Source organism: Nothobranchius furzeri, chromosome 16, assembly GCF_043380555.1.
Source record: "Nothobranchius furzeri strain GRZ-AD chromosome 16, NfurGRZ-RIMD1, whole genome shotgun sequence".
In the NCBI taxonomy this organism is placed as follows: Eukaryota; Metazoa; Chordata; class Actinopteri; order Cyprinodontiformes; family Nothobranchiidae; genus Nothobranchius; species Nothobranchius furzeri.
The window spans coordinates 60,665,531-60,686,649 of NC_091756.1; the positions used below are offsets into that span (position 1 = coordinate 60,665,531).

Sequence of the window (21,119 nt, forward strand, 5' to 3'; positions counted from 1 at the left end):
CAGATTTAGGCACATTGTTCCTTACAAAAGCAATTCAAACCACCAATCTTATTATTTGTTGCAGTGCTTTGTAGAAAGAATTGTTCAGACATCTGTTAAATCGGTGTTCACCTTATCCTAGCAGAAATAAAATTAAGAGCAATCTCAAAACAAAACTTTCACTTTCTAGAGAAAGTCCTAAAACACCTGCTTGAAATTTGAACACGGCTCTTGTTTCCTCATACGTTCTATTGAATGCACCAGTTTATCTGGATTCCTGTTGATTTAATGAAGGAACGTCTGAATGAGGATATAACAAGACTGGTTTATAAAAAACACTTTTCCTTCTGCTGAAGTTAAAAACTTTAGGTTAGCCTGACCCAAAGTGCTTAAAAAGCATTTAAAACGGCCTGTATTTGTGTAGCGCCTTCTTAGGATTCTATAACCCCCCCAAGGCGCTTCACAACACAATCAGTCATTCACACACCGGTGGAGATGAGCTACGATGTAGCCACAGCTGCCCTGGGGAGCACTGACAGAGGCGAGGCTGCCGAACACGGGCATCATCAGTCCCTCATACCACCACCAGCAGTCAAGGCGTGTTAAGTGTCTTGCCCAAGGACACATCAGCAGCTTTCTCTGGTCAGAGCCGTGATCAAACCTGCAACCTTCCGATTACTGGACAGCCCGCTGTACCTCCTGAGCTTCTGCAAATGTTGAATACTTTTTCCCAACAGATTTTGTCTGTTCTTTGCTTTTTTTTTCAGTAAATAAATGTTACTGCCAGGCAAAGATGGCCGGCACAAATACTCCCTCCTTCCTAGAGGTTCCACTTTAATTTTATTTGTCAACAGAATGTTTTCCAAAAATCTAGGAACCATCCAGGTGCTGTGGGGCAGCTGTGGCTCAGTGGGTGGAGCAGTTGCCGGCTTATCAGTAAGTTGGTGGTTAGGGATGTGTATTTTTGAAATTCTGGTGATACGATACACATCACGATACAGGGGAGACGATACGATATATCACAATATATTGCGATACATTCAGTCAGACGTTACAAGCAATTTATTTTTACTGAATTTATTGTAAGAATGTTCAATAAACAGTCCAAACTGATACGTAACATGTTTAACATGAGGTATCTGAACCATGATGGAGGGATTTACATTTCAGTGGTGGAAACAAAACCCACTGCACACTGCTGCCAACTAGCGGGTGGCGATTGGATTGCGCAAAACGAAAAGAAAATACACAAATGTTTGCATGTAAATTCTTTCAGGAATGAGATACACGGCTTTTGAATATCGATGTAATAATCGCAGGAAAAAATATCACGATATATTGCCATATCGATATTTCCGATACACGGCTTTTGAATATTGGTATAATATTGCTGGGAAAAATATCACGATATATTGCCATATCGATATTTTATTACATCCCTATTGGTGGTTCAATCCCAGCTTTCCCAATATCAAGGCCTTTGGGCAAGGCATAGCTCTTCAAACTGTAAAGTCAGGGTTGCGTGTTAATAGATGAATGTGGCTTGTAATATTTATTGCTTTGATTGACATGAAGCCACGAGGAGTTCCTTGTAAATATAATTGTTTATCTTTTCTGGCTAACAAGAGCTAGCCTTTGTGGTATTTTATTGCTGTTCTAGGTTCTTTTGTTCTTGAATTCCTTTAGAACGATTGAAGTGAGTTCTTTATTCTTCTGCTCTGGCAGTTTTCAGGTCTGGGTGTGGCTGGTGAGACTGAACTAAGCATTCGCAATAATGTGGTTGGCTTGGTTTCCGGAACTGCGCTGCTCTGGGTGGCTGCATGTTGGAGTAGATCTGTTGACTATATGTAAGTTTTGCCTTTTCTCGGACATTTTTTCTAGTTTTTCGAGAGGAACGGTATTTTTTTTTTTTGGACATTTTACTTTTCTGTTTCTGGTGCTGCGAAGCTTGGAGGATCTTTACTGCTATTTTTTCACTTTTTGAGCATTTGTTATGATGCGTAACCATGGAAACACGCCGGTTTACAATCGGGAGCAGCTGATTAACATTGGGAAGGCTTAAATAATACCTCAACTGAAGCCACAAACACACACACACAACAACAAAGTAATGTGTCTATAGTTACATTGTGATTTCTTAGTAAATATTCTATTTGGTGAGATAAACTTTATTGTATTTATCCTAGTAGATCTATAATTAAACGGATAAACTAGCAGTAGCACATCCAACGTCAAGGAAAGCAAAAAGTTATTATCAGGAGAGGTACTTTTTGAAAGCCAAAAAGTAATAAATTCTTAGTAATCCCAGGATCCCAAACTTTTGAGCTGTAGTTTACATCTGGAGTTGCTGCGTTGACCTCCTTGCTCATCTTCTCAACTCTAGTGAGCTTCCTGTCAGCAGCAGTGACAGCCATCACAGAAACTAGAGCCACCAGGTCCATCGTGAGGGTTACTGCATGCCTGAACGCAATCTTTCTTTTAATGCAGTCTGTCTTTTCTTGTCTTGCAGTTGGAAAGACATCTCTGATCACACGGTTCATGTATGACAGCTTCGACAACACATATCAGGTAAGTGCAGAAAGAATGATGTTTTTGTCTTTAGTGGTAAAAAGTTGTCTGCCGTGATCCACCTCACTGGAGAGCAAGCCTTCCCTTTGAAACTGAAACTGAAATAATTATTGGATCAAAGACATGAACTCCAAGAAGAAAGAAGACAAGTGAATTCACAAGAAACACCAATTTATTTGTGTGTCTGTGTAAATCAAGGAGGCAGTTTTAAGCAGCTCTAATATTAAAAACAGACAACTTTGAACTGAAAAACATCAGGAGCGCTGCGAGTCCCCTGACGATCGGTATTTTTAACCCTGTTGTGCTGGAGCAGCCCAATCGTATTCGCTCGTCCAAAAACAGATGATTGCTTATGCAGCTGCAGCACCACTACAGATCCTTGCAAGCATCTGCAGACACTCGGAGGGCTCTTAAAAAGCCTGCAGGTTTCATTGCTTCATAAGCAAAAAGTATCTTCTTGCATACTAATAAAAAGGGAATTTAAAAAAATGTTTTACGCCCTCTCACATTTCCTACGCTCATGTCCATGCGTCCTCTTGCTCACTTAAGCTCATTATTTTGGGGGGTTGTGTTAATAAGTAGAAAAGCTGAGTGGATTATTTTAGGAAAGGCTAAAGCTGAACTCAGTAGCAGACTAGATGGGTAACGGAGACATGCTTTTATTGTGTTTGAGCCCTTTCAGCACACTGGTTGCATCTTGTCAGCATCTTCACAAACACACCGATTTGGTGTTGTAGATGTTTCTGTTGCCTGCTCCGAGGTGAAAGTACAGCTTGAGAAGTGTTCAGGGAAAAGGGCCTCCAGTTTAACCCTCGCAGGCTCAAAATAAGTTTTGACTAAAGGACGAACAACTGAGTCCTTCGGGGGTACTTCTGAGTTTAAAAATGCTCATAAAATACGTATGTGGAGTAACCAGGTAGGTAGGTTTTAACGATGCAAATTGCAACGCCTGCCTCCAGAGGGTTACGATTCTTATCTCCAGGGTTAGAGAAGGTGGGGCTATTCACCTGTGGAAAGCTACTGCAGGTGCAGATGAAGTTTTCAAATTTGGATCAGGATGGCTCCATTTGGTCGGCAGGTCATAACTGTTATTCTGAAGCAGCAGCATCACAAAGCAAATTGGGTAACAGAATTGTTTTATTTTTAATCTTCTGAGCTTTTGTTTGGTCTCAAACTGCTGTTTGGGATTAGCTGGGCCTCCATGTGAGACAAACACTGTTTTGGAAAAATTATTGTTTAAAAGATTTTTAAGTTATTAAAAGTAAAAATGTGAAACCAGTTCTCTGTGAATCAGAACTGATCCCAGCTGAACAAAAAATGCTTTTAAAATTCCTGCAGAGCTGTTGCGCAGCACATCCTCAGCTCATGTCAAACACTTTCAGCTTTTATTCTTCAGTTTTTGAGTCAGAACCTCGGTAAATTAGCCTGGCAAGTCACCCTAGTCTGGTCACGAGCCTGTGAAACCACCCAGTCATGGGGCAGGATCTATGGGTGTCTTTCAAACTGTCTCTGCTGGCAGTTGGACATCACTAGGACCAGAGCAAGGAACAACCTCAATCAGTCAGTGGGGCTGTCCGCCATACACTGTTGAAGAAGAAGCAAATACATCCTTTTTCAAAATAAAAGACTATCTGCTCATGTTTCAAAGAAAAAGAAAAGGGTTCGCGGCACTTGCGGGGGTTCATTTTTACTCGAGACAAAGATAGGTGACTAGTAAACAGTGTGAAGTGAACTGTTTGCTACACAGAAACACAGCTCAACACAACAGTGATGGTGATCTTGGACATTCTGTTCATCTTTATGGCTTTTTGTCAGGCAGTGAGGCAGCAGTCAGACAGCTCCAGAGCAACCAGTGACTCCACCCACTAGCAAGTCAGCGGGCGACAGTCGCGATACTAGCCCAGGTCAGGCAAGGAACCACGAGGAGTTGGGCTGAAAAGAAAAGGCGGAGTAAGGGGAAAATACCGAACCGTGCTATTAGAAAAGGCGGCCAGACTGAACTGCACCGACACAAGTCACGCTGAGTAGTGCTCGACACAAGTCACGCTGAGTAGTGCTCGACACAAGTCACGCTGAGTAGTGCTCGACACAAGTCACGCTGAGTAGTGCTCGACACAAGTCACGCTGAGTAGTGCTCGACACAAGTCACGCTGAGTAGTGCTGTTGGGAAAGGCCGTGTAGACCTGCTGAGGCTAGTGGAGCTTGGGTAGACTCACCTGAGGAGAACAATATTTTGCTACTGCTATGGTTTGTGTAGGGTTCTTGGCTATAAGGAAATGTGAGATAACATTGGGAGGGGTTGATGACCAAGTTTAGAATGAAACGCGGGTTCATTAGGAAACAAATTGAGACGAAACACTTTGGGACTTAATTGTACTAACACACTCAGCCCTGTGAGGTTTAGTTTAACGTTCTAGAGTTGGTCAGTAGTTTTCTGCATCTAACCAACATGGTTCTAAACCTTTTCATGTTAAATCTGGGAACCTCCTGTTCCTGATCCAGCCCTGTTTTTAAATTCTTAAGAGCGGTCACCAAAGGAGTCTTTTTTCTCAAACTCAATAAGATTTCATGTTTAAGTCTAAAAGTGGAAGTGTGTAAAAAGGGTTCTAGCCATAATACTACATACTAGTACATGTACTACCACAATGTCTTGCATCACTCTCCATCAGTAGTAGACTCTTAGTTACCTGAGGTAGTTGTGGGCCGTCAGTCTCTTGCCCCGAGGCCACTGTTGTTCTGCTCAGCCTAATGCACCTGGATAAGTGATAGGTCTGAAATCTAGTAATAATCCAAATCAGGTGGTTATTGACTTATTTTCTGCCTGCACCAAAATAGCGGATAGAGTTCTTGTTAGTGTATTATAAAGTGTTCTTTGTTGCTGTAACTCCACACTGAGACTGATGCTCTTTAAGGATTTCCATATTCTCTGGTGCGTCTCTGTATTCCACCCACCTGAGCCTCCTGCCTTCATGCAGCTTCTTTTTCCTCCCTGGCTCAGGGACAGGTTGGGCTGTAAATGTTTTTGAGTCTTTTTCAGGCTCAACGCAGGCTGAGACCTTTATGTAGTAATTAAAATGCAGCATGCATCAGGTCGGCGTGAGTGTTTATGCTGATGCTCAGTGGGGAGGGTGCATTTTCCCGAAGAGGGTGGAAAATTGATATGAACAAGGTCCGCAGGAGATACCTGTCCTGATGAGAAGATTTATGAAGTCATGGTTTCATCGCTGTCTTCGTTAGTTTAATGTTTGTTGAGCTTTATAGCAGCTAGAGTTCAGTCCATTAAAGGGAAAGCAGCGGTACATTTAGCGACCGAAGGCCATCAGAAAGATGAGGCCGAGCGCGGCTGCAGATTTAGTCAGCGGGAGGATGTGAGCGAGGCGAGCCACATTTGCTGCTTCTAAAGCAGCAGTCTCCGATCAAGCAGCCATCCAGCCGAGAGAGACGGGGACAGGCGTCCTCGCTGCCTGGCAGCACATGTTAAAGGGCTCACGGGTCTCTGGAGGCAGAAGGCTTTTGTCAGCTATGGTGGAGCTGTCAGTCAGGCCCGGCCTGCATCTGTCTGTTCTACTCGAATATTCTGCTGATCTTTGCAGCAACCCATCAATTTTACTTAATGGATGTTTTATATACAGAGTTATAGGGGTTGCAGCTGCTTTCGTTAAGATGTTAATCAAATTAATCAAATTAGTGGTATTACTTTAAAATATTGACTGACATGACAGATATGGATCTTGACTGCTGTAGCTATAAAGCATACAGAAAAACGATGCATGAATAGTGTTCTAAGAATACATAAAATACCTATAAAATGGATTTTACTGTTTAGCTACAATAACACTGGGTAAATACAGTATGTGGACTGAATTTTCGTTAAATCTGTGTTAAGTAATCTATTGTCTAACTCACTTAAAATCTCTTTCCAGAGTATTTCTCTTATCCAATAGCACCATCTAGTGGCTGACAAGCATATCACACAAAAAGTCTGTCGCTCAGTTTTTTTAAGATGGCGACTTCACGTTTCTTGTTTATAAATGTGCTTCTGTAGCCGACAAACAGAGCTAAAACACGTTGTTCTACAAGTATTATTCTCATGTCATGTTGTTTTCATAAATCTAGATTTTAGAGACTTACTTGTTCGTGAAAGGTTAATCAACTCTGCATCAGCCGAGGTATTCCTTAAATTTGAAGCATGAAAGCAGTAGTCTAACGCTATTGGTTACTTCTGGCCGGCGCTCAGTTTCCTATTGCACTGAGCTCTGTGGGACAGAGGGCGTGCTTAGCACAAAAAAAAAGACATTGTTTCATGATGAGACTATCACTTTTACGGATTTCTGACGAATCATACATAATTTCTGAAAGGGGAAACCTCTGGAGAGATACTTTAAGCTAGGGCTGCTCAATTAATCGAATTTTAATCACGATTACGATCTGAGTTTTGAACGATTATAAAAACAAAACAAGCCGATAATTTGCTCCTCCTGCTTGCGCTGCCCTGAGTTGCAAATGAAGCGCTCCTCCCACAGTGTTGCCAACTTAGTGACTTTGACGCTATTTCTAGCGGCTTTTCAGACCCCCTTCTTGACTTTTTAAATCTTAAAAGTACCTAGCGAACACCTCAGAAACATCTCTGGTAACCCTTAGCTACTTTCTGGATAACTGTCGTCGACATTTCCTGCAGGTTAGCTAAACACTCCGCCTGCGCTCCGGACCGCTCTTCAGGACATTAGGAAAGGGAATGATGCAGTGATGTGTCAGTCGCTAAAGAAACGGCTCTCAGAGCCGGCTCCTTGTTGGATTAACCAGAGTGAGTGACACACACACCGCACCTGCGGGCTCCTGAGCAGCTAAAAACGGCTAAATGTGCGAGTGCGGCGCGCTAAACACACGTGCAGCTTGCCCCGATTGCTGTGAGACCGGGTTGGGGGGTGCAGCTGTGGTTGGGACAATTATTACATTAACTGATGGACCTGTAAATAAATAGTTTATAAATAAGGTAGAAATAGAAATAAGTTCCTCACGCTGATAAATAATAACTAACCTCTCTGAGGACACGGTGCTAGTGTACTCTCCTACAGCACCTTGACACGACTCAATAAATGTTATGCAACATTTTGTGAACATCAATTTATTTACATGTATTTGTTATAAATGCCACTGTATAATTCTTGCTGTCAGTATTTGCAAGATATTGGTATTTGGGTCTGTACTGGTTAGACTTACATGAGTTAAACCAAGGTCTACAGCCCTTGGGTCATAGACTATGAGCTATAAGTATATTGGTCTTTTTATACTGGGAATCAGAAGTTCTTTTAGTGATCATCTTGTTTCTTATTTTTGTCCTGATTGTGCCCTGAGCTATTTTATGGCTGAATAAAAACAAATAAAATCAACATAAATTGAAAAATCGTCCTAAATAATCGTGATCTCAATTTCAGTCACCATAATCGTGATTATTATTTTTGCCATAATCGAGCAGCCCTACTTTAAGCTGAATGTACACAGTGAGACATTTAGCCTTTTTTAGCCGATTTTCCCCTCGCGCAAGATTCTTTGAGATCAGGGCGAGTTTTGCATCATGGTGAATACAGGAGGTTACAAGAAGCCATTAACACCTCACGACCAGCTACCGATGAGCTCGCACAAATTTCAGGTGTGTTTGATCTTTTGCTCGGCCTTACCAGTCCTGTTCACAGCGCATGCGCCAGCCTGGCTCCACATGTAGTTCTTTGTCAACACGTTTCCTTTTATTTTTACACTTTACTCCACACACAGTGGCAAGGATTGTCAAGAAAGTGAGTTTTCTATCATTATGTAAAATCATATGGATCCCAAAACATTTCTTAAATCTTTTCTTTCGTCTTCCTTCTCCAACCCGTGTCCTCATGATGGCTGCAGACAACAGGGAGTTCACGGTGTTAGTATTGTTAGATGTTTCTGCAGCTTTTGACACTGTTGATTACAGCACCTTAATTAACAGACTTGGTGGCTCGGTGGGGATCTCTGGAACTGTTCCAGACTGGTTTAGATCGTACCTTTCTAATGGGCCATTCCCATCTGTACCGGGTCGGCCCGGGCCGGGTAGCCCCAGTCGGCCCCAGCCTGGCCCGGTTGATTCCACACATCCTTGTCTTAAGCCCATGTGGGCTGATTCTACCCACCAATCAGAGGCTTGCTCTAATGGAAGGTGTGAATTTGCTGTCAGCAGTGGGTGTGTTGGCCCTGGTCGGCCTGAAGCAGACCCCCTCGAGATGAGGGCTGAGAATGAGCCTTGGTTGGCCCGGAAAAATACCAGGCCACCCAGATATGTAAACAACCTACGCTACCCGGCCCGGGCCGACCCGGTACAGATGGGAATGGCCCATTACAGAAGTTACAGTGTCTGTATAAACCAAATCCTGTCAGATTCTACTGATCAGTTCTGTGGGGTACCCCAAGGCTCTGTTTTGGGTCCACTGTTGTTTCTGCTGTACATATACCCTCTTGGACAGATACTTGATTCTTTTCATAATGTCTCTTATCACCTATATGCAGATGACATTCAGCTGTACTGCTCCTTTAAGGATTCTGAGTTCTACAAACTGTCTGAATTACTAGAGCGTCTATCATCGATCACCAGCTGGCTAGAAGATAACCTCCTTCAGTTGAACTCTGAAAAGACTGAATGTCTGATCATTGCCCCTGAGAGCATGGTTCCCCTGGCTAGTCTAAAACTTGGTCATTTATGCTCTGCCGTCAAGACAAACTTAAAGAATTTGGGTGTTGTTTTTGACCAATCAATGTCTCTTGAAGGTCACTCAGAAACGTTGGTCCAAAACTGTTTTTATCATTTAAGAAATATCTCCAAACTCTGAAGGTTGGTGTCTAGTGCTGTCGCGGTGGAGGAATTCCCCCTGCGGTGATTCAGGGTGGCTTAATATTGCGGTGTGCGATATTATTGCAGCACTTCTTTTTTTGATTGCAGTACTATCTAAACATAATGTTTACACATTTAAAAAAGGTTTAAAATTGCCGTGCCTTCTTTAATAACACTTAACTGAATGCAGATCAAAGGGCAGTAACAACACATCGCAGTAACGTTTGTTTCTCCGACAGTCGGAGTCCGACTGAACTTAAAAACAACAAAATTCAGGAGAAGGTTAAACTTTTAAATGCAAATTTGGCTGCAGCATCTAACAACTAAGAAACAAGTCCCCATTTTGTTTAGTTGTTTAAAATCAAGCATGAAAAATTACATGTACCGGGCGCGCGCGCGCCGGGGGCGGGCACACTATCATTTCACTTTCACACACACGAATGACGGTGATTTATAGCTCGGTCACGTCCTTGTTACCCACAAGGAAAACCAGCATGTTAACCATATACGGTTTGAGAGAGGATCTGAGAGGGGTGGCAGCATTTCCAGCAACACTGAAAACCCTCTCGGATGGTGCGCTCGTTGCACTAACGCACATGTACCTGCGTGCGACTCTGGCGAGCAAAGGGAATCTCTCCCCGTTGTTGCTCCACCATGTCAGGGGGGTTTCTTTAGGGTGGATGCATTCCTCCTGCAGGTAGCGAGTGAGCTCCAGCTCGGCTCAAACTCTCTTCGGGACGGTTGCAGAAGCAGTGCTTGTCCGGGACTTCAGCAGGTCTCCGAGCGTTTATTATTATTTTTTTGCCGCTGGTGGCAGCGCTGTCTCGGCCAAGGACTCTGGCTGCGCAGCAGCTGACGTACTGAAAACCAAAGTGCTCCCAAAGGAGCGAAGTGACATTTCGTTTTGATACCAGTGCAGCCATCCTTCTCAACATGCATCACTGAGTTGAACCAAGTTCAGTAATCGCGGTGGCCCGTGATGCAGCGCGGTGGGCTTCTTCATATTGCGATATTTCATTTTTGCGGTTACCGCGACAGCCCTATTGGTGTCAAAACTGAACTTGAAATGGTTCTCCATGCCTTTATCTCCTCCCGTCTAGATTACTGTAACACACTCTTCACATGTTCTGACAAAAAAGCCCTTGACTGCCTTCAGTTGGTCCAGGACTCTGCAGCGAGGCTCCTAACTGGAGCAAACAGAAGAGCACACATCACTCCTATTCTAATGTCTCTGCACTGGTTACCCGTTAACTTTAGAGTTCATTTTAGAGTCCTGATTCTAACTTTCAATGCTCTACATGGTCAAGCTCCTCCCTATGTTACTGAACTGTTAAAGCCTTATGCTCCAACCCGAGCCCTCAGGTCCACCCACCAGAACCTTCTAGAAGTTCCAAAGACCAGATAGAAAAGTCGAGGTGATCGCTCCTTCCAGACTGTTGCACCCCGACTCTGGAACGATCCTCCTTTATCCTTACGCAGCGTTGACAGTCTGGACACTTTTAAAAAACAGCTAAAGACCTTTTTATTTAAAGCTGCTTTTATCTAAACCTTTTATTTTCTTATTTTTAACTCAGACTTTATTTTTTTATGTTAATCTGATTCTGTTTTGAGAGCATTTTGATTTTATGATGTTAATCTATTTATGATTGTATGACTTTGCTTTATTTTGTTTTGATCTATGTGAAGCACTTTGTGATTCTATGTCTGTGGTAAGTGCCATATAAATAAGATTTACTTACTTACTCTTACGGCAAGCCTGAAGGACAAGTGGCATAACACAACAGTCTCCAAGTCTTCCAGGTTTCCAGACTCAAAGTTCTGATGCGTTTAGTTAAAACTACTATTTTTAGCACGTTTTCAGGTCTTGCGTGTTGCTAGCGCGTGAACAGTGTGAGCAGTCAGGTCACATGCAAGCACTGGTTCATACAGTGTGAGAATATGACTCGCGAGCGTTGCTCTGTGAGGAAGTCGTACAGTTTGAGATGGAGCTGAATGCTATGATCTAATAAGTTGCATAGTGTACGCCAGGCTTTATACACAAATAAAGTGTGAAGTAAAATGTGTTTTTATCTCATGTAGATCCTAGCTTTTATCAAAACCTAGGTCATCAACAGAAAACGATTATTAATAATTAGAATTTGAGACCCTATTTAGATGAGTTTTTGGGTGATTCTGCAGGGATCCTTTCACTGCGGCAACACAAATGATAAATGACCCACATTTGTATAGCGCCTTTCAGAGTCAGAGGACTCCAAAGCGCTTTACACTACAGTGCATCATTCATCCTTTCACACGCTGATGGTGATGAGCTACATTGTAGCCACAGCTGCCCTGGGGCACACTGACGGAGGTGAGGCTGCTGAACTCACCCGGCACCGGTCCCTCTGACCACCATCAGCAAGCAAAGTGGGTTAAGTGTCTTGCCCAAGGACACAACAGCAGCATTCTCTAGAGCCGGAATCGAACCTGCAACCTTCTGATTGCTGGACAACTCACTTTACCTCCTGAGCTCCAGAGCTACTGCTGCCCATCAAGGTTCTGCAACTTTTGCCAGAAGATTATGAACCCCTGCAAACATTTTTAATCTTTATGGAAACTCCTTCAGAAATGATCACCGACAACTTCAGCGCATTTAGCTGTTGAGTCGAGTCTTTAAACACACGTCTGATTAAAAAGAAGTCTAATCGTGTCGCCATAGATGTTCACATTTACATACAAGCTACCCCTCTGATGAGAAATGGAGTCCAGGATTGATATAACCACCTCTCCCCTGCTGCTAACGTTCCAGTATGAAAACATCATCAGAGTAAAAATCTACCTGATAAATTTTGTTGTATTAGAGATGTAAATGAAATGAATAATTTAGAGAGGTCTGGGAGAAGAGTTGCGTTTGTAGAGATTCACCCTTCTAGCCAGCAATCTTCAAACAAACCAACTTCTGTGTTTTCAGAATCTGGTTTTGAGCCCAGAGCTGCAGCCGATGCCTCTATGAGCCTCGTAGATGTGCTCGCTGGAAACGGCCTCATGAATGTAGTTTTGACTCCATTTCTGAGTTAATTACCGCTCTGGCAGAGGAGGTTAGATTAACAACCACCCAGTGAAAGTCGCAGCGCCTCTAAAGAGAGCCGTCATTTAATTCAAAGGAAACTCGCATTTAGAGATGAATCACCCCGCGGGAGAAAAGTATGTTTTAAATGGCTGAACTTAGACATCTCTGAAGGATTCGAATGAGCTACATTCAAATGATTTCTGTTTGTGAGACTTCCATCAGCCACACACAGGTACAGGCTCAGGTCAGTCAGTTTGTTGTATTTTTAGCCTGACATGCACCGTAGGGGCCAGAGAGGCACGCTCTGTTCTCCAGCGGGTGGTAAAAGTTTAATAAGGCACATTAATAATTTCTCATTTCCTAATGTCTCTGTGTATGGTTGTCTGTGTGGGATTCTTTATTTAAATCTGAAACCAGGAGGAACATTTAGCACCTCCTATTATTACCCTGAAGGAAGTACTTTCAAATGCATCCATTCTTCTTCAGGTCTGAAGTTGTTTTACTCCTTTTTATTTGAGTGGTGTAACAAAATCACAGATTTTTGTTTCTCTAGCACGCAGAATAAAGTATGGTTTTATTTTCCTAGAGCTTAAAAATCTGTTTCTGTTTAAGCTTTTCTAGCTTAAATTTGTTCTTAATTTAGACTTGTTTGTGCATAGCTTGAATTTTTTAGGCTGTTTGCTTTGATTCTATCAGTGGTTTATCTGACTGTGCCTAAAGGAAGAGAATAAATGACATCCCGTCACCATGCCAGACTCTGAATTAGTCCTGTGTGGTTGCTAGCATCGCCAAGGAAACAAGTGCGTGATCAAGCTGCTGATGCTCACGTCAAAGTGGGCTAACAGAGCAGACTCCCACCTGCCTAATCATGGATGTCCAGAAATTTAGCTCAATGCCATCAGTTTGGAGAGAGGTTGATCAGCCAAAGCACTAAATGTGTTTTTAGCCGTAACACTTTTCTACATTTTTCTATACTTGCCATCAGTGCTTGCTAACAGGCTATCAAAAACAGAAAGCAGCGCTTTTCTGTCTGTAGAACACGAACAAAAAGCTATTGCAAATCTTCATTAGATGAGGAAAAAACTTAAAAAAATGCTTCAACTCTGACAACTTTTCAGATATTGAGCTAAAGTTTAGTGTTGTACCAGCTAAGTCTTCTCCAACATCTGCTCCAAGTACTAACAGATTGCACCAGATCTTGTGATTTTGTGAGGGTTTGTGCATGATGTTGTTTTCCAGATGTTATTATTATTAGCTTGTAACTATAGACCTATCTCTTTATTGCCACAGTTTTCAAAGATACTTGAGAAACTTTTTGTAATTAGATTTGAAGCATTTACCAACAAGTTTGATCTTTTAAACGACCATCAGTATGGGTTTAGGAAGAATCGTTCAACCTCATTAGCAGTTATGGATTTGGTAGAGCAGATTGCAACAGCAGTGGATCAAAAACTTCATGTAGTGGCTGTCTAAAATGACTTGAGTAAGGCATTTGTTACAACTGATCACACATACCTGCTCAAGAAATGTGAATACTATGGTCTTCGTGGTAAAACCAATCAATGGCTTGAAAGTTATTTAAGCAGTAGGTTTCAATATGTAAATGTTAATGATATAGATTCACAGCTTGAAAGAGTAATATGTGGTGTACCGCAAGGCTCGGTGCTAGGACCGAAATTATTCAACATATACCTGAACGACATCTTTTCTGTATCGTCTCGGTTAAAATTTATTATGTTTGCAGATGATACTAATTTTATTTGTATGGGAAAAGATATGAGTAAATTATTACAAGAGGTTGAAAACGAATTGGGTTCAGTTAAAAAATGGTTTGATTACAACAAGCTATCACTTAATGAAAATAAAACCAAATTTATGATATTTTCAAGGAACAGGGACAATGACGGTGCTAAGCTGTATTTAAATGGAGTCCCAATTGAACAAGTATATGAAACTAAATTCCTCCGTGTGATTATTGATAGTAAACTCAGTTGGAAACCACATATGGAATATATCAAAACGGCAAGTGTCTATATCTATTGCTATACTTTATAAAACTAGTGATGCACTAAATAAAAAATCCTTGTTTTTGATTTATAGCTCTTTAGTTATGCCTTATTTGTCTTACTGTGCAGAGGTTTGGGGAAATGCAGGTAAAACGTGTGTTGAGACTGTATTTAAATTACAAAAAAAGGCGATTAGAATAGTTAATAAATCGGGATACCTCGAACCAACCCATAATCTATTTAGTCAAAATAAAACGCTAAAATTAGGAGATATTATTAAAGTAAAAATCTTAGAGATTCTTCATAAAGTAGTTAACAATAATATCCCAAATTGCATAAACGTTTATTTCAAACCAAGAGATGATCATTATAATCTCAGAGGTGTATTTATGTTTGAATGTGTAAAAGCCAGAACTAATGTGAAATCAAGATGTGTTTCTGTTGTTGGTGTGAAATTGTGGAATGAGTTAGATGATGATTTGAAGAAATGTACTTCTTTACTAAAGTTTAATGCAGGTGTAAAGTGTCGCATATGTACAGGGTATGAAAATTATGTATAGACATTAATGAATTTTCATTGTGGTTAGTTATATTGGGGAAAATAAAAGAAATGTATGTTGGTTATGTATCTTAGGTGGAAAATAGGGTAGGCTAAAATAAGCATTGCTTCTGCCTATTCCTTTTTTGGTTTAAATTCAAGTTGTTAATATTGTTGTTTTGTTTGAAAAGAAAAATTTTATGTTAATGCTATAAACCAAAAATAAAGACAGAAAGAAAGAAGAAAGAAAGAAAGATGTGACCAAAATAGCTACAACTATTTAACATAAGATGATCATATATTCAGCAGGTTATATGCACTCCCACCCAGAACGCCACATTTTGATCATTAAAGACACTATCTGGATAAAGCAACATCTCATTTTTGACATTTTTCTGAAAATGCGTCGCTGGCATTTAAAAGAAATCCATTGAATCAAACATGGCATCGATTTTTGAGTTTGGATTTGTCAGAGTGGGAGCAGCTGATATGATGAAGGCAGAAAAAGCAGAGATATGTGGGCTTGAATCTGGAAAGTTAACCTCCCTTGAAGAGGAACACTCCCATCTGCCTCATGACACAATAAGGGAATGATTGGGCTGCTGATGGAGCAGATAAGTGGATGATGAAAAAAAGATATGAGTCATGACTGTAAACAGCACAGCTGGTTGTAAAAGGCTTTTAAAATCCACAGCCTACATTATGTATTAGTTCTGGTTATTTGAGTGAAATATTTGCTGAATAATAGGGATGCACCGATCAGGTTTTTTGCTGCCGATCACCGATACCGATATCAAAGAATGCTGATCACCGATACCGATCCCGTGGATTGGCCAGGAATTTTCTACAACATTATAATGAGTGCTACAAACTACATAATCTGGGAATAAAGGAAATGTAACCTAATCTAAAATGGTCTGTATTAGGGTTGTCACGGTGTGAAAATGGAACCTCACGGTTATTGTGACCAAAATTATCACGGTTTTCGGTATTATCGCGGTATTTTTTTGAAACGTGCTACATTTTCACACACGTAAATAAACCCTGTAAATCAGGAAATATTGTCCTCAGTTTGTGTCTAAATTTTGCCTAAAATGTGTTATTTTGTAATTATGTTGTTTATTTGTTTACATTTTTTCCCTTTAGTCTTTAAAATACCAATATTTGTCCATAACTTCTTATTTTATGTCTGTTTGATGTCATCATTTTAAAAATATTAGACCAGATGATACTCAGTACTCAAGTAGCCTTCTAATCAGATACTTTTTTACCCTTACTTGAGTAATAAACCCTATACCAGGAAAGTATCGTCCTCGGTTTGTGTCCTTCCAGTGAGCTTTGCAGATGTGGGAAAATGTCATCAGGCAGTAATCATTGTTAAATTCATAATTATTCTCGGAGAGAGACCAACTCTTATCTGCCCCTGGGAGCCCCGTAATGCATAGCGTCATTTCAACATGGCGGTGTCCGCGACACGGTTTATATGCAGGTAGCGGCGCTGCGGCTGCTTTATATAGCCACTCGTTGCATTCTCCCTCAACCCAAATCCTCGGATCACGCATTTTAGCTAAAACGCTAACGTTAGCTTGCCTTGCGTTGACTGTAGAGTTGTGGGTGATGGTCACGCAGATGTGTCATGAGATTTGAAGCGTTGCTGCCTTTCACAGACACTTTTTCTGCACGTGCTGCAAACAGGATAGCCGTCTTCTATCAACTGTCCCTCGGCATTCTTCAAATATCCAAAACATGCCCGTACTTCCCGCTTTGTCTTCTTTGAGGGATAATAAATGTCCTGAGCGCTGCCGTCTCCTCCTTTGACCATTATTTCAGCTTTAGCTTCAAGAAAGTTTTGGTTGTAAACAACAAAGTGCGCATGTGCCGCCGGCAACTTCAGCAGATGATACGGTGGCTGGTAAGGGTCACCGCGCCTACACCGCAGCCACGGTAATCCACCAAGATAATATAGTTTTTAAAAAACAAGACTGTTATTATTATTGTCAACTTTTTTTTTACCGGGGTTTACCTCTACACCGGTTACCGTGACAACCCTACCTGATCGGTTTGCTTTGATCTATTTTGAAAATTCCGATCAAAACCGATAGGGGCGCTATCGGCCGATTGGGATCAAATGCCGATCCATCGGTGCGTCCCTACTGAATAATGTTAACAAATTGTATGTTTATTGATGATAAATGACAATTTTACCTCAATTATCATAATATTCTCTCCTCACATCTGTAATGCACTTTTATCTCTAGCTTGCCATTGCCTTTAAAGTTCCTTCTGTAGTGTTGAGCCATGGATTTCTTCCTTTGCTTCCAGGCAACAATTGGAATTGACTTTCTGTCGAAAACGATGTACCTGGAGGACCGAACGGTAAGGACCTTAGCTATAGCTGGAGCATGTCACCACAGAGATGTTAAATGTTAGTTTAGCTACCGGTGCTGTTACACTTCTCCCATGCTGTCATTTTGTTCTTCCTTACCAAAATGTTGCGGATGCATTCAGACTGTTGAGCTGTGTCGGGGAACAGCATGGCGGCTTTCTTGTGCTGCGTAGGTGGATACGATGGAGTGTGTGCTGTTTTTCTGTCTGTTTGTCATAAAATAACCCACAGTACTACCTTAGAAGTTCACTTGTATAAATAAAAGCTGTTTTTTTGTGTGTGTGTGAGTGAGTGAGCGTGTGCATGCATGGGAGCCTTCTGTTTCCAGGCTCTCTGACTGTCTGAATCGTCTCCCCCCTCCTCAGCTCTCTCTCTCTGAACCCCAGGTGAGGTTGCAGCTCTGGGACACAGCGGGACAAGAGCGCTTTAGGAGCCTCATCCCCAGTTATATACGTGACTCCACTGTGGCCGTGGTGGTCTACGACATAACAAGTCAGTGCCCTTCATCATGTTTCTGCATTTCACTCTTCTGCTCAGAGGACGCCTAATGGCTGATCATCTTATGTTACACATGCGTGTAAATTGGGGATAAAATGGGTTTTAATCATTTGCTTGGAAAGATTTCCTGTGGTTACTAATTCAAGTTTTAACATGAATTCATCTTAAAAACCAGCTACACTCTAAAAAACTACAGTAAATCTTTGATTATCCAACAGATGAAAGTAAAAGTGAGATTTTTAGGCCTCAGAGATCAGATGGTAAATAAAAATGGTAAATAGCAGTTTTTATGTAGTACCTTCAAGAGCCCTACATCTCCCATAGGCGCTATACAACACAGCATATTCACACACACTGATGGTGATGAGCTACATCAAATCTGTTGTGTAATTGTATTTTACATTTCATTAATGCATTAATAGAAAGCTTTATTTAATTTCTTCTCGCCATCCTTTAACGTGAGGAGAGAAAGTTGCTGCAATGAAGGAAACTCGTATCTAAAGCGTCGGCATTGGTTCAGAGACATGGCTCCATGATGCGTTGGCACAAGGTCTATGCAGTTGGCCTGCAGAGGTAGACGTGCCCAATTTTTTAACTGTTCGTCGTAAGTGAAGGAGACCGCAAGTCTGATTGGTGACGCCGCCGCTTACAGCATTGCCCCTCAGAAGAACGAAGCGAGTGCTGAAGATGCCTAGCAGCAAACGCGGAGCAGATCTGAGAACGTCTCTTGGAAAAAGACCCACCATATGAACTTTTCTGCACCTGTGACTGAAGGACTTTGAAGATACGCAGCAGATGTTTTAATTCATGGCAGGAAGTGGGAAATGTGGGCTTGAAGGTGGTGACTGCTTGAAGAGGTGGAGGACAATAGGCAAAGTTATCTGTGTTAACAAGTCTCTGAGATATGTAAACACAATTTAATAAATACATTATCGTGGACCAGAGACGGCAGGATTCCTCCAGAAAAGTGCTCCGTTGTCCTGGTGGGAAAATGCTTTGCAACACTTTCCCGGTGATGGAAGTCTGAAAGGAAAAGGTCCCCGTCGACGCGTGTGGATGACTCCGCAACTGAGCTGACGCACCTATAAATGAGGCTACGCTGGTGTTCATGGGGGTTGGTTTGTTTGGGTTCAGCTTCTGTCAGAGGAGTTAATACCTGCCCTGTAACCGGAGGGTTGCAAGTTTAAGCCCTGTCTGTTGCAGTCGCCGTGTCCTTGGGCAAGACACTTGGTGGTCAGAGGGACCGTGACAGCCTCGCCTCTGTCTGGGCACTGCAGCTGCAGCTACATTGTAGCTCATCACCAGGTGTGTGTGTGTGTGTGCGCGCGTGCATAAATGAGTGAACATGTTATAAAGCACCTTGGGGGGTTGTGGAACCCTAAAATATGCTATATTAAATACAAACTGTTCCCCATTTCTGAGGTTTTTAGTTATTTTACAGGTTGATCACACAAACGAGCTCCATCTGCGGTGAGGATTGTACATGTGATCAAGTAAAACGATGAAAATGTTTACCACGGCTAAGAGTAAATCAATAACTAGGATAAAGTAAACTGGGCTGCTGAATCTAGTGTTAGCGCTGATTTTAACAAATACAATTAGATTATTGTAATTAAATCAGCATCATTCATGATGCTAAATGATCATGGCGTTTGATTTGGATTTCAGCAGAACTTTAAGATCCAAATATTAAATGATTATTCCACCAGGGCTGGCCTTTGTCACCGGTTCTGTTCATCACTTTTATGGACAGAATTTCTAGGTGCAGCCGTGGTGTGGAGTGTGTCGAGTTTGGTGGCAGGAGAATCTCGTCTCTGATTTTTGCGGATGATGCGGTCCTCCTAGGTTCATCCAGCTCTGACCTTCAGCTCTTGCTGGGTAGGTTCGCGGCCGAATGTGAAGCGGCTGGGATGAGGATCAGCACCTCCAAATCTGAGACCATGGTTCTCGACCGGAAAAGGGTGGCTTGCCAACTCCAGGTCGGGGGAGAGGTCCTACCTCAAGTACAGGAGTTTAAGTATCTCGGGGTCTTGTTCACGAGTGAGGGTAGGAGGGATCGGGAGATCGACAGGCGGATTGGTTCGGTGTCTGCAGTGATGCGGACGCTGAGCCGATCTGTCGTGGTGAAGAGGGAGCTGAGCCAGAAAGCCAGGCTCTCGATTTACCGGTCCATCTACGTCCCAATCCTCACCTATGGTCATGAGCTTTGGGTAATGACCGAAAGAACGAGATCGCGGATACAAGCGGCCGAAATGAGTTTCCTCCGTAGGGTGGCCGGGCTCAGCCTTAGAGATAGGGTGAGGAGCTCGGACATTCGGGAGGGACTCGGAGTAGAACCGCTGCTCCTCCGGATCGAAAGGAGTCAGTTGAGGTGGTTTGGGCATCTGGTCAGGATGCCTCCTGGACGCCTCCCCGGGGAGGTGTTTCGGGCATGTCCTGCCGGCAGGAGGCCCCCGGGTCGACCCAGGACACGTTGGAGAGGTTACATCTCCAATCTGGTCCGGGAACGCCTTGGGGTCCTGCCGGAGGAGCTGGTGGAGGTGGCCGGGGAGAGGACGGTCTGGAGCTCCCTAGTTGGGATGCTGCCCCCGCGACCCGGACCCGGATAAGCGGAGGAAGACGACGATTATTCTCATGTCATTCTCACTACTCTTAGAGCTGCTTTATACGATTATTATGTTGATCACATATGTTAGATTTAAAGGTCAAGTGTGAGTGTTGGTTCACCAAATCCCACTCTCTTTACTCTAATTTGACCCTAAAGGCGAGTTCTTTTACACCGTAGCGACACACTAACAGGTTTGTTTGTCAGTAAATTAAAAAGCAGCAGCGATTAGTTTATTAAATACCTTCTCAGATAATCCCAAAAGGATAAGTTCTTATGCTTTACACATACCGTTGATTGCATCGCTAGGCAACATCGAGTGAAACAGGAGAACAACAGCTGAAGGACATGATGGTTGTCTAGATAGGACATCTATATATATTTTTTCCTGGTCTTTTTGCAAGATGTTTTTTGGATTTGTTTGTAGTCTAAAACATATCCAGTTCCTAGTCTTGAACAAATATCTCAGATAATCATTTTGTGGCATTTTAAGGTCTCTTAAAACTCTCATCATGTACATATATACTGTAGGTATGTGCATGCTGAGATTTACTGTGCTGTCCTCTTTTCCACTGTATAATATACACATATTGTTTTAAACTGCCCCATGGCAGCTATTTTAGAGCAGAGCAGCATC

The 21,119-nt window shown here is 42.2% G+C and overlaps 1 protein-coding gene across 3 annotated transcripts in view; it reads left to right on the plus strand.

Annotated features, from left to right (window-relative positions):
* rab6ba (RAB6B, member RAS oncogene family a) overlaps positions 1 to 21,119 on the plus strand; it is a 76,896-nt gene that overhangs the window by 34,657 nt on the left and 21,120 nt on the right. The window contains exons 2-5 of one of the 3 annotated variants that reach the window (XM_015976417.3): positions 1,705 to 1,826; positions 2,489 to 2,547; positions 17,316 to 17,369; positions 17,766 to 17,871. In XM_015976417.3, coding sequence (XP_015831903.1) covers positions 1,754 to 1,826; positions 2,489 to 2,547; positions 17,316 to 17,369; positions 17,766 to 17,871 — 292 coding nt within the window. In that variant the 5' untranslated portion in view covers positions 1,705 to 1,753. Of the gene's footprint in view, positions 1 to 1,704; positions 1,827 to 2,488; positions 2,548 to 17,315; positions 17,370 to 17,744; positions 17,872 to 21,119 lie in introns of all 3 variants that reach the window. The other 2 variants (XM_015976414.3, XM_015976415.3) reach the window with 2 other exon arrangements.